Source organism: Xyrauchen texanus, chromosome 14 (genome assembly GCF_025860055.1).
Source record: "Xyrauchen texanus isolate HMW12.3.18 chromosome 14, RBS_HiC_50CHRs, whole genome shotgun sequence".
In the NCBI taxonomy this organism is placed as follows: domain Eukaryota; kingdom Metazoa; phylum Chordata; class Actinopteri; order Cypriniformes; family Catostomidae; genus Xyrauchen; species Xyrauchen texanus.
In genome coordinates this window covers 38,394,924-38,409,072 of record NC_068289.1, presented here as the reverse complement: position 1 = coordinate 38,409,072, position 14,149 = coordinate 38,394,924, and the positions used below count along the sequence as shown (strand labels likewise).

General features: G+C 42.3%; 1 protein-coding gene across 1 annotated transcript in view; it reads right to left on the bottom strand.

Annotated features, from left to right (window-relative positions):
* Window positions 1-14,149, bottom strand: part of LOC127655071 (coiled-coil domain-containing protein 138-like) — an 18,995-nt gene continuing 4,846 nt past the window's right edge. The window contains exons 9-15 of the mRNA XM_052142678.1: window positions 12,545-12,655; window positions 12,293-12,421; window positions 10,675-10,791; window positions 10,347-10,512; window positions 5,163-5,339; window positions 2,125-2,263; window positions 1-1,872 (exon numbers count right to left, since the gene is read on the bottom strand). Of these exons, the coding sequence (XP_051998638.1) occupies window positions 1,731-1,872; window positions 2,125-2,263; window positions 5,163-5,339; window positions 10,347-10,512; window positions 10,675-10,791; window positions 12,293-12,421; window positions 12,545-12,655 (981 nt within the window). The 3' untranslated portion in view covers window positions 1-1,730. The remainder of the gene's footprint in view (window positions 1,873-2,124; window positions 2,264-5,162; window positions 5,340-10,346; window positions 10,513-10,674; window positions 10,792-12,292; window positions 12,422-12,544; window positions 12,656-14,149) is intronic.

The window sequence follows — 14,149 nt, the reverse complement described above, 5'->3', positions numbered from 1 at the left end:
TGTTAGAGTTGAAAGTTATTCAAACTAACATGTTTTTCATCTTTTGAGGAAATGCAGTTCCAGTGTACACGTATGTGGACATCATGTTTATCAGCGCTGACACGTGAAAAATGAACAGATATTTTAAAGCAGCATATCAAACGAAACTAGAGACTCTCCTCTTTACAAACAAACATGTTTCAATGAACAAACTTAAAGAGATTTCTTACCAGAGACACTTTTGTTGGCGCTGCACCTGTAGAAGCTCTTCATAGAACTTGATGTCATGTTGTTGTGTCACGTGACTCGGTGCAGCAGAAGTTTAACCCTTAAATGACAGTCTAAAGCCTGTTCCTGGAGGCCCCTAACACTGCACATCTTGCATCTTTCCTGACCCAGTTCAGATCTTGGGAGTCTCTAACGAGCTGATGAGTTCAGTCAGGTGTCGTGTTGGGGCCTCCAGGAACAAAGATAGGAACCACTGATCTCGAGTCTTGTGAATAGTATTCAGTTGGTTTAAATTATTTAAAATAATGATGTGTATAGCGATGCCAAAATACAACGTCCACACATGTGGACTTGGGGTCACATGAGGTTAAAGATGAAGTGTGTAAATTAATTACATTTTCTTGCATCTCAGTTTAATGTTCAGCAGGTGAGATCTAATGGCAGTTCGACTTCCTGACGATTTTAAATACTGTGATTTGGTACTTTTTAAAACATTGGTAGAGCGGCATGACAACTTCTGACTCAACCAATGGTGTAAGTTTGGGGGCGGGGCTATCTGTCTGTCCAACCAAAGGAACACATGGGGACTGTTTGGGAAACCTGTTTGAAAAGTGTCATTATTTGTGCAAATCTGTTCAGTGCTGCTTGTAAATTACACACGTTACCTTTTAAACAATCAGGAAATGTTATAAAGCAGTAGTAAATAGTGAATAACCAAACAGAGTATAAAACAAGGTTTGTATAAAGCTTATATCAAACTATATTAGGCGTACACATCACAATGAGTTTAATTGAATAACATTACAATTTTATTGAAATATAAACAAACCTGATGATTCAATTCATTATTAAATTCATTTTGTTCATGGTAAGAAAAAATAATTTAAAGAGTGCACTCTCTATCTTATAAATTAACTTAAAGGACAGTGTTCCTAAAAATCATCATTTACTCACCCTTATGTCATTCCAAACCCGTGAGACTTTCTTTCATCTGAGAAACACAGATTGAATCAGAATTTTCCGTCCAATGAAAGTGAATGATTTTTTAAAAGTAGTCCATGTGAAATATGCACTTTATTCCAAGTCATACGATAGTATTATGAGACTGAACAGACTGAAATGTAAGTTGTTATTCACTGATAATCTTCCACTGATAATCTTCCCTCTGCTGCAACTCTCAAATCTCTCAAGCAGTTGTTTTTCAAATGTGTCACATTGCGATCGGTCATGTGACATGTTCAATAAAAACAGCTAATGTGGACACGTGCATTAGTGAATCATGACATGCTAGTCTGTTCCTCACACAAAGCTATCGTATGGCTTCAGAAGACTTGGAATATAGCATGGAGCACAGCTCGGACATTCTGACAAACATCTCAAGTCTTCACTGGACAAAGCAAAATAAAGGGGACTGGCATGAGGATGAGTAAATAATGACATCACTTTTCAGGGAACTGTCCGTTTAAGCGGCACAGTGGACCGTGAGGCACAGAAGTGTGATATTGAATGCAGAATGGAGCGTGTCAGGAGCGTGTGAGCATGCCCAGATTGAGCAGGATTGAGCCGAGGTTCAGACTGAGGAAGGGTTGCGCGGGGTCAGTTGTGCGATGCATCTCTTGCAACAATAAATGCAGCGAGAACGCTTCAAACAGACGTTTGTTCTTCCTGCAATCAAACACACACACAAGACACACTATCAATCGAATGGAGCAGACCTCCAGATGGACTGCAGAAGAACTTCATCCCCTTTAAATCACTCGACGAGTGTTTAGATAGAAGGTCAAACTGAACTAATGAGCCGTCATCGCAGCAGATAGCATGCTTGGCAACTGCAGCGCAGATGATATAGTGGCTGTGATGGCCGTGATGCGGTGAGATGTTTGTTTGAGGAGTATGAGGTAAGTGTGGGAGACTCACCGGATGCTAGAGAGCTTTTGGAGGATTATGCTCATCTTCTCCACCAGCGGCGGCTCCACGCGAGGGTTACGCAGGAACTGCGTCGCGCAGCGGAAGAATTCTTCAGTGCTGCATTGCTCCAGGATGCTCGGCAGAAGCCCTGTTGTACACAATCACAGCACGAGACTTTAAATCATCCAGATCTGCTTGACCTTTGACTGTTTACGATCTGAATGTGAGAGATTTGGAATTAATAAGTATTTGAACCTGCAGTTCTATAATCCGAATGTCGCAATTGTTTTCAGTGTTTTACTTTTGATTTTTCTCCTTATATGATCTGTAACGAACACACTAACAGACTACAACATACTTTACAATCGTGGAGAGTCCACATGCTGGGAGTCTCTTTAGCAAACAAATTGGGCCGGTTGCTAGGGAGGGTAGTCACATGGGGTAACCAAATTGGCCCGGTTGCTAGGGAGGGTAGAGTGACATGGGGTAACCAAATTGGGCCGGTTGCTAGGGAGGGTAGAGTCACATGGGGTAACCAAATTGGGCCGGTTGCTAGGGAGAGTAGAGTCACATGGGGTAACCAAATTGGCCAGGTTGCTAGGGAGGGTAGAGTCACATGGGGTAACCAAATTGGGCCGGTTGCTAGGGAGGGTAGAGTCACATGGGGTAACCAAATTGGGCCGTTTGCTAGGGAGGGTAGAGTCACATGGGGTAACCAAATTGGGCCGGTTGCTAGGGAGAGTAGAGTCACATGGGGTAACCAAATTGGCCAGGTTGCTAGGGAGGGTAGAGTCACATGGGGTAACCATATTGGCCCGGTTGCTAGGGAGGGTAGAGTCACATGGGGTAACCTCCTCGTGGTGGTGATTAGTGGTTCTCTCAATGGGGCGTGTGGTGAGTTGTGTGTGGATCGTGGAGAGTAGCATGAGCCTCCACATGCTGTGAGTCTCCGCGGTGTCATGCACAACGAGTCACGTGATCAGATGCGCGGATTGACGGTCTCAGACGCTGAGGCAACTGACACTTGTGCTCCACCACCGTGCCACCACGAGGACCAACTAAGTAGTGGGAATTGGGCATGTCAACATCGGGAGAAAATGGGATACATTATTTTATTTTAAAACAACGTCATGTGACAACAATGTAGCATACTTCTGTTTCATTCTGAACACAGTCTGCGTCTGCAACACTCCTGTTATTTACTGTATTGATGCTAACTGGCTAAACCAGATTTCACACACAGGCCCCATCAGGTCATTTAAGGGCAGATAAAACTACAGGAACTTCAAAAAGCCGTCTGCTGTGATGCGCTCACTGCGACACATGCAGTGCATTACAGCCTCCGCAGTGAAGAGCGAACAGCAGACGAACACGGGTCAAGTTAGAGCTGACCTACAGGCGTGAACCTTCACTGTAACTCACATATTCCCAGAATTCCTCTCCTGTAAAGCGCTGTAATTGGCAGGCCAGCTCAGCTCAACCTGTGACCTGCTCATAAAGCTGCACACGTCTGTTCAGTGTCACATTCCTCATAAATGTGTTCATTTGAGCGACTGCTGTGTGTTTCTCTCTCACAGTAAAGCACACTCAACATTTCACACTTACACGGTGGAATTAGAGCGGTTTTGAAATGTGTCGTCTAATGCAACGTAAGGCTGAGTATCAATATGGATCTCCAGATTCGACTCAAATTTGGGTGTATTCAGTCTGTTTTAGATCTTTTCATCTGGAAAGCATCGCAATCTAATTAACATCTGCTAAATATCTTAAACATTATCAATCATAAAAGTCTCAAAGACATCTGCTGTCTTATTGACATCTGAGAGGAAACAGTGGGACGAAGTCCTAAAACATAGTCTATGGAAGTTTACCGAACCATGGAAAGTCATTTATTTGGGAACCGCTTTGTCCATTGGGTGTTTTTTTCTTTTCTCCCAATTTGGAACGCTCAATTCCCAATGTGCTCTAAGTCCTCGTGGTGGTGTAGTGACTCGCCTCAATCCGGGTGGTGGAGGATGAATCTCAGTTGCCTCCACGTCTGAGACCGTCAATCCGCGCATCTTATCACGTGACTTGTTGAGTGTGTTACCATGGAGACATAGCGCGTGTGGAGGCTTCACGCTATTCTCCGCGGCATCCACACACAACTCAGCACACGCCCCACCGAGAGCAAGAACCACATTATAGCAACCACGAGGAGGTTACCCCATGTGACTCTACCCTTCCATAGCAACCGGCCCAATTTGGTTGCTAAGGAGACCTGACTGGAGTCACTCAGCACGCCCTGGATTCAAACTTGAATTGAACTTGAAATTCAATTGTCAGAGCCAGTTTGGCAAATTATACCCCCTCATTTTCTTTACTGCAATGTATAAAACAAATGTTTTACTTAAAAGTGTAAAGTATTTATACATCATAACAGTACTCCCATTGTACTCCATGACTTTCGTTTTCACAGATTTTATTAATAATAAAACAAATATTCACTGTACAGTTCAATGACTGAGAATTTAACGAACCAGATTTGTACTATGTCCGCATTTTTTATATTTTTTCCCCTGAACCTGTACCGTTGCGCGCCTTTGACATTGAACCCACCTCACTCCTCAGTTGGCCTTGTTTGTCCCAAGTGTAATCGGCAGGCCAAAGGCCATTGTCCGAGAAAGCCCCGAGGAGGCACAATGAGACCCCGGAAGTGACAGTGGGAACGCAACTGGCCCTGACACACACTAACACGCCCTCATTTGGCCCAGCAGTGGAAACGCCACTATTGTGCTTCATGAACAACTCAAAGTGATCAACACAAAATTCTAAACACAATCAATAGTGTGAGGGATGTGTAACAGTGAACATTCGTTTTGCACATGGTTCTGTCGATCAGAGTGCATGAAGCATCACACAAAAACAAGATTTCAGTTCGACGGGAGAAACAACCGATCGAATAATTGTCTTGAATAATTAGTTTATCCTGCAATAGAACATCAGTAATTATGAAGTGCGTGTGTGTGTGTGTGTGTGTGTGTGTGTGTGTGTAAGGGGTTTCTCACGTGACTCTGTGCTCATTTGCAGCAGTATGTTGATGGACACAGACAGCAGCGCGGGACTTCCTCCTCTCAACAGCGTCAGAACGGCCGACAGCGCCTGATACTGCAGGAAGAGCATCTGACCTTCATCTGTCCGCACGGCACACAACAACATGTCCAGAGCTTGAGCCAAGATATCCGCTACAGGTCAAAGAGAAGAAACAGGACCATTGAGTTAAACACTGAGTTATCAGAGACTGTTTATGGGTATTTCTACAACTTCAGGCAATTTCATGTCCCATGGGTTGATACGGATTAAAACGAACAGACTGCAACTTTCTACATTCTTCAAAAAGACAACACACTGTTATTCTACAGACTTGGTTTAGAGTTTTTCCAGAATCCCAAACTAGGAACAGCCCTTCAGATTGTTCTGGTACAGGCTGCAAGGACTTTTAACTAATCGAACGGTTTTTGCACAATGGTCGATAAACAACTCATTGACTTACATTGACGGACTGTTAGATGGGCCAAGACTATTCAAACTCCAACAAACAAAAATTCAAATGCAAACAAACCCACAGAAGACCTTTAATCTGCATTTAGTGATTTTATCATGGAAAGGGAAGACCTCCCTGAGAGATATGACTGAAATAAGTGTTGTGAGATATCTCAGCGGTCTCTGGGACAGATCTACACTCTGTAAACAAACACAAATGTGTCCGAGGCCAATGACACTTTCTGCCTGTCAATCATTCTGCTCGTTCTCATAGTGTTGTAGTTGAAGAGGATCATCGAGGATTTGATTCGTAATGTTTGTCAGTTGAGGGCGCTATTGTGCCACTGTTCCACAGGAACAAACAAACTGCTCTCTTGCTCGGTTTTGGTCTCAAAATTATCTTTGGAGGGCGGGGTTTGGGAATGAAGGGGCGTGGCTAATTCAATTGCTCAGTCATGTGAAAGCTTCAGAACGCTAAAACAGCTAACAGCACCTTTAAGTCACTATTTCTATTCTTAATACTTTTAAATTATGTTATTAATCTTTTTTTAAACTTTCAGACAAGGCAAGGGGGATCCTGGGTATCTCAGCAAGTATTGACGCTGACTATCACACCTGGAGTCGTGAGTTTTAATCCAGAGCGTGCTGAGTGACTCCAGTCAGGTCTCCTTAGCAACCAAATTGTCCCGGTTGCTAGGGAGGTTAGAGTCACATGGGGTAACCTCCTTGTGGTCACTATAATGTGGTTCTCGCTCTCGGTGGGGCGTGTGGTGAGTTGTGCGTGGATGCCGCGGAGAATAGCGTGAAGCCTCCACAGACACCAGGTCTCCGTGGTAACGCACTCAACATGTCACGTGATAAGATGCGCGGATTGACGGTCTCAAACGCGGAGGCAACTGAGATTTGTCCTCCGCCACTCGGATTGAGGCGAGTCACTACACCACCACGAGGACTTGAGAGCACATTGGGAATTGGCCGTTACAGATTGGGAGGAAAAAAAGACTTTGTCAATCCAACAAACATTCTCTCAACCAACTTTACCACGCTAGTTCCTTTCTCATTAAAACTGAATTGCAAACTTTTTTATTAGGCCATCATCATTTATTTTGGGTACTTTAGTCCCAGACTCAGACCTTCAGTTTTAAACTATGATAAACCATTATAAATATATGAATTATTACATGTTTAAAACTATGATCATCTAAACAAAGAGTGAAATAAACAATCAGTTTCAGCCAAACAAATAATCATGAAAATATGATTTAATGGAGTTTATTTATGATACATGCGATGTTAGTTATGAAACGAGTCATAGCGAGACAAAGAGTTGGACATTTTATTTAAAAAATATGTTAAAAATGTCATTTCCATCAGCCTCATTTCAGCACAGAATTCAATTAAACAAACAGAATTTGAGACGTGCTGAAATGACACAAATCTCCTGTGATGCATGAACACACACTGATGGACATCGTTAATACACTAATTAAATCAACTAGTTAACCAGATTTAATTATTTAATACTACTGAATTATTTAACCAGACTTTTCTTTCTAGAAGTGCACAGAGATAAAAGTGTCGAAAAACACTCATATATATTATCTCTATATATTATTCAGTTCCAAAAGGAAATTCAGACGGGGGGATAGTTCAACCAAAAATGACAATTCTATAATTATTTACTCATAATCCTCATTTTGTTCCAAACTCAAATGAGTTGAGATGTTTAGCAGAATGTTCACGCTGCTCTTTTCCAATGTAGATGCTTATTAACACCATTAAGCTCCAAAAAGGACAAATAAGCGCCTTTAAATTATCATAAAAGTAGTCTATAAGACTCATGCACTATATTCTAAGTCTTCTTTAGTCATATGATAGCTTTGTGAAGAACAGACTGATTTTCAATGAATAACAACTTAAATTTGCATCTGTACTTTTAAGCAGATCTATCTTATGTCTTCAGAAGACTTGGAATATAGATCACACATGAGTTAAGCTACTTTAATGGTGCGTATATGGAAAGAGTGGCTTGGACATTCTACTAAACATCTCCTTATGTGTTCAGTAAAATAAGGAAGAAAATACAGGTTTGGAGCGACATAAAGGTGATTATATTTTTGGGTGAACTGTTCCTTTAAACAGAACTATCATCTGGGTCAGACATAAAACCAAACTCCTCATTTCCCAGAAATCTTTACAAACGCACTCATTTACGACGAGTGAATGATTGTGTGTGTTTTCACCGTCACTTAAACTCTGTTTAACGTCACCATGAACATTCCTCTCGCAGCAGAACACACGTTAAAACTGAACAGAAACAAATAAAAGCCTCATTGAGCAGCACACGCCGTTAAAAGCGTCTTTAAATCCCCCGTAACAGGCAGAAAGAGTGCGTTTAAAGAGCTGCGAGTTTGATGCGACGCAGATGGAGGATTATTGAGACACAGAACCGCCATTGCAGCGCTACTAACTTACCCATAATGACACAAAAACCACTATTACATCAACACCCCTCACATGCCTCTTACAGGCTTTTGTGCTTCCTGCAGAAATCACTTTATATTCTGTATATCACACTCACAAAGAGCTATAGATAATTAAGCATTGATATTTTATAGTGTAGCTACAATAAAAGAATAGATATTTCATGACTGTGGGAATCAGAAATCTGGTCAGTTTTAAAGGAATATTCCGGGCTCAAAACAAGTCAAGCTTAATCGACAGCATCTGTGGCGTAGTATTGATCACCACCAAAACTAAATATTTTCACCCCTCGTTTATTAAAAATAAAAAGCAATATTCAGTGTTACAGAGAGGCACACAGGAACTGAACACTTTATAAATAGTTCATCTGTAAGATTTAAACCTTCAGGGCAAATGTTTTGTCTAAACACACGGTGTCTCTTGAGAGTTTATGTCAGATGTTCAACAGAATCAATTCATTAATATATATTCTCAATGTACACAATAATGCTGATGTGCTATTGAACGTCTCTCACAACACAGCTGCAATACTGCCACCTGCTGCACACACACACTGCTGCGCGCACACACACACACGCTGCTGCGCGCACACACACACACGCTGCTGCACACACACACACACACACACAGCTGCGCTCACACACACACACACAGCTGCGCTCACACACACACACACAGCTGCGCTCACACACACACACACACACACACACACACAGCTGCACAGCTGCGCACACACACACACACACAGCTGCACACACACACTGCTGCGCGCACACACACACACTGCTGCGCGCACAGCTGCGCACACACACACACACACACACACACAGCTGCACACACACACTGCTGCGCGCACACACACACACTGCTGCACACACACACACACACTGCTGCGCACACACACACACACACTGCACACACACACACACACACACACTGCGCACACACACACACACTGCTGCACACACACAGCTGCACACACACACACACACACACACACACACTGCGCACACACTGCGCACACACACACACACTGCTGCACACACACACACACTGCTGCACACACACACACACACACACTGCGCACACACACACACACACACTGCTGCACACACACAGCTGCACACACACACACACACACACAGCTGCACACACACACACACACACACACTGCTGCACACACACACACACACTGCTGCACACACACAGCTGCACACACACACAGCTGTACAATAGTTTAGGGTCACTTATTCTTTATTATTATTCACATTTTAGAATAATAGTAAAGTCATCAAAACTATGGAATAACATAAATGGAAATATGGGAATTATGTTGTGACTAAAAATGCTAAATAAATGCAAACTGTGTGATATTTGATCATCTTCACCGTCGTCCTCAAGTTTTCTCAAGCAGCTTCTTGAGGAATCACCATGAGATGCTTTTAAACAGTATAAGAGGAGTTCCCATCTATGTTAGTGGCTGCTTTTCTTTATTATTCTTTTGTTTTGGTTACCCCATGTGACACTACCCTCCCTAGCAACCGGGCCATTTTGGTTACCCCATGTGACACTACCCTCCCTAGCAACCGGGCCATTTTGGTTACCCCATGTGACACTACCCTCCCTAGCAACCGGCCAATTTGGTTACCCCATGTGACTCTACCCTCCCTAGCAACCGGGCCATTTTGGTTACCCCATGTGACTCTACCCTCCCTAGCATCCGGGGCCATTTTGGTTACCCCATGTGACTCTACTCTCCCTAGCAACCGGGCCGTTTTGGTTGCCCCATGTGACTCTACCCTCCCTAGCAGCCGGGCCATTTTGGTTACCCCATGTGACTCTACCCTCCCTAGCAACCGGGCCATTTTGGTTACCCCATGTGACTCTACTCTCCCTAGCAACCAGGCCATTTTGGTTACCCCATGTGACTCTACCCTCCCTAGCAACCGGGCCATTTTGGTTACCCCATGTGACTCTACCCTCCCTAGTAACCGGGCCATTTTGGTTACCCCATGTGACTCTACTCTCCCTAGCAACCGGGCCATTTTGGTTACCCCATGTGACTCTACCCTCCCTAGCAACCGGGCCAATTTGGTAACAATTCACAGAGCTTTGAACATTCTTTTGAACGGCTGTGTACAGTCACATGACATCATAAGGTCAAAACACAAACATGGTGGCACAACAGTCCACCTGCTTATGTCATATTTTAATTTGTGCTTCACCTTGACTGATGGTTTTGATGATGATGAGACAGCTCAAGAAGCGTGTGTGCAGACAGGAGCTCTTAAACAGCGGACATGCCCGAGAACGAGCGCCGTTACCCGGGTCAGCTGATCCGCGAGACACCTCCTCACCCAAACGCCTCAGGGTGGAGGTCAGTGGAGCGTGCTGGAGGAGACATGACACAAATACATAAACCATGTTCAATCCAAACACACAGCATGTGGGACGACTCAGCAGGACATCCAGATGATACAGGCACATGATCATCCTCAAACAAATTTAGCAAAGCACTTTTTTCTGCTTTAAGTGTGTGTGCGTGTGTGTTACCTGTGTGCTGCGCTCCAGCTGTAGGATGCAGCAGTAAATGCAGCGCAGCAGAGATAACTGCACCTGCAGCTCCATCAGCGCAGACGACTGCAGCTGCTCCACCAGCAGAGGCAAAATCTGCAACACATGCAGGAGGATCTCGTTCAACATCAGCTACAATTCGAAATCACACATTCTGTGCGTAACAACGTTAACCCTCCTGTTGAGGGTCATTTTGGACCCAGAATTGAATACAACATTTTTTCAGTTTATCATGTGTTAACCAAACTTTGGGATGCTGTAAAGACTACCAAAAAACATTTTCAGATTTTTAGAAAAATTTATTTATGAGATTTAACCATTTTTGTGTTACATCTTTGGCATTCCCGGGCATAAATTGTGGCTTTACACGTGATATTATTCAGATATTTACGCACATTTATGAATGCGATGTTTCTTAAAAATACTTTACTTACATTTAGCCTCTTTCCCATCCTCTCTTACACACTTATTTTGTCTCAAAATGAGACTTTTTGATAAAAATAAATCTCACATGCACACACACACACACACACACACACACCCCCAGAGACACACACACACCCAGAGACACACACACACACAGAGACACACACACATACACAGAGAAACACACACAGAGAAACACACACACACACACAGAGACACACACACATACACAGAGAAACACACACACACACACACACACAGAGAGACACACACACTCAGACACACACACACACAATCCACATGAAGCACAATGTTACATATGACCACCAGGAGATGGCGCCAAATACACGACACAGACTCAATGATGACTCAAATGACACAGAATGAAACTCATTCTGTGAAATCTCATGACTAAAATCATGTGTGCATGCTATGCAAACCTTTAGTCATTGTTGTGTTTGCATGTGTAATTAGTTCTTATGTACAATTATTATCTTTTATTTGTGTGGAGATGTTTTTGGACACTATGATCAATTATATTTGTAATGTTGGAACTTTTGATTGCTTTGTCGTATCAACACAAACTTTCTCTCAGATACAGTCGACATGATTGAGAACAAAAGCAGTTTTTAGGAGACACCTGATTTACATTCAGATATATATAATGTCAAATCAGAAAAATAAGGTGGGAAAAAGTAGACTTGAGAGTCTCAGAATTTATCAATCCATATGATTAAAGAAAATCTTTACAATGACACAAAACACTTGACCCTCCTTGCATTTTTGGTCGAGTTATAAGCCTTTAATTTTGGGTATTTTGCCACTTAAAAAACACCTTTGTTGTGAGGAGTTCTGTTGTCCTTGTTTAAAATAAATGATGTGTTTTTCTGTCTTAAAACTAGTGCTTAAACATTGTGCTAACGCTAATATAATGACATCATCAATGAATAAATTACATGTGATTGTTTTTAAAGCTTTCATTTGCACACCTGGCTTATCTTAACGTTTGTTCCACAGATACTCAACAGCATGAAAAGTTCCTCAACAAATGCTCCTAAAGAACGTGCCGCTCTTTTAAAGATCATAAGGATATTGGGCTTCATTTCCTTCATGTACACCAGCTGGACATGTTTACATGAGCTTCCCCCATATACAGATGAGTCGGACCGACCTTTGCACATCTCTCCTGCAGTGATGGAGCCGGTGCTTTATACACATCACGACCGGTGAGATCTGAACCGTCCACGACCCAATCCAACAGAACCGATAACACCTTCAGCATGGACGTGTGTACAGAGTCCTGCGGTCAGATACACGATCAATACGGTTTCACACAGCGATGTCTGATACAACACTAGCTTCAGATCCACGGACAATAGACACGGCAGCTGTTCTGATCATTAGCTGGGGTTCTTGAGATTACCTTGTCTGCTTTATGTGACCGTGTTCTCTCTTGTTTGCCGGGTTTGGGCTCAGAAACTTTGGGAACGGCATATTCTCGTCCCCTGTGCACTGCGGAGTACTCGAACTTTCTCTGTGCAAGAACACACAAGGGTTAAATTACACCAAATGATCAAGGTACATCAAGTATTTCTGTCTTGTTTTCAGAGAAATCTAACTGTTTTAAACATAAAGTGGCTATATATATGTATTTAATAAATCTTGATTAAAAGGGAAAACCAGTTTATTTTTCTTCATCCATTGGCAAATATTGTGTTCTTGTTGTAAGCACAAACTCCACCAAATTGTGTTCGATTTCTCTGAAAAACAACACTTTATATCTCATGCTCATTTTTTCTTATTTTAAGGATTTTATTTTTTGGTAAATTTTCACCACTGACAATTTTCCCAGACAGCATATTTAATCTTAAAGAGACATTTGAGTTAATTTCAATGCAATTTTTATTTATTTATTTTTTTTTAGGACCTTTTTTGTTTATTTTTGTCCGATAAATAATTGTTATTGTGTTGGGTCGCCATAATGTCCGGTGTGAAATCTGTCCTGAAGAAAAACTCATTTAAGAAATTATTGATTAAACCATCTAGTACTGAATGATGAAACATTACATGTGAAATGTAATCTGGTACTGATTACAAATAAAATAAATCAGATTACTTTTGAATCACTCCTTTTGAACATTTTAAGTACTAATTAACACTCCGTAAACATACTAATTAATCATTAGTAAATATGTGTAACACAGTTAAAGGATGGGCAAGGAGGAGGCGAGAAACGGCTTGTCAATATAAATCATATTTAATGAGAACTTAAACCAAAAGCATAAACATACACACACATGACGGACATGCCCGTAATTCTCTCTCTCTCGAACCATCGTCACCGGCCGCCTTTATTCCTCGCGTGCCTCATCAGGCCGATTGGGGACCGGGCGCGCGATATTCCGACCCGGCCCCGCCCCCCTCCACAATATGTAATCAAACAGCAACACTATTTGTCAGTCGCTGATAAAAACAAAAGATTCGAAAAAAAGGATCATGAAAAACGAACAGTCCCCCAAGACAATGATAACATGCATTTATTTTTAAAAGAACTATTATTAGTAAATCTGAAATAGGGGTCACACTACTATTCAGTTTAGAAAATCAATAATAAGTGAATTTCTCAAGATATGTTGCAGAGTTTTGGATTAGAATTAGTGACGTGTGGACGAGTGCTTGTTTAAATACTGCAAACGTTACTTTTGACGCAGTATTCTTCAAACAGCTCATCGTTAATTTAATAATTACTCCATGTATCTGTGGCAAGGAGGACGACGATGATGCACGCCCGGCCCCTAATCAAGCCGACGAGAGGGATAAAGGCCACCAGAGGCGGCAGTCTGAGAGAGAGAGAGAGAGAGAGAGCGATGGGCAGCTGTCCTGTATGTGTTTATGAATCTGTTTAATTAAATATTACCTTGATGCTTCATCCGGTTCTCGCCGCCTCCTTTCCATTTTACCTCGTTACATTGGTACTGAAGCATGGGAAGGAGGAGGGATGTGCCGCAGTAGAGTCCTCGCCACTACC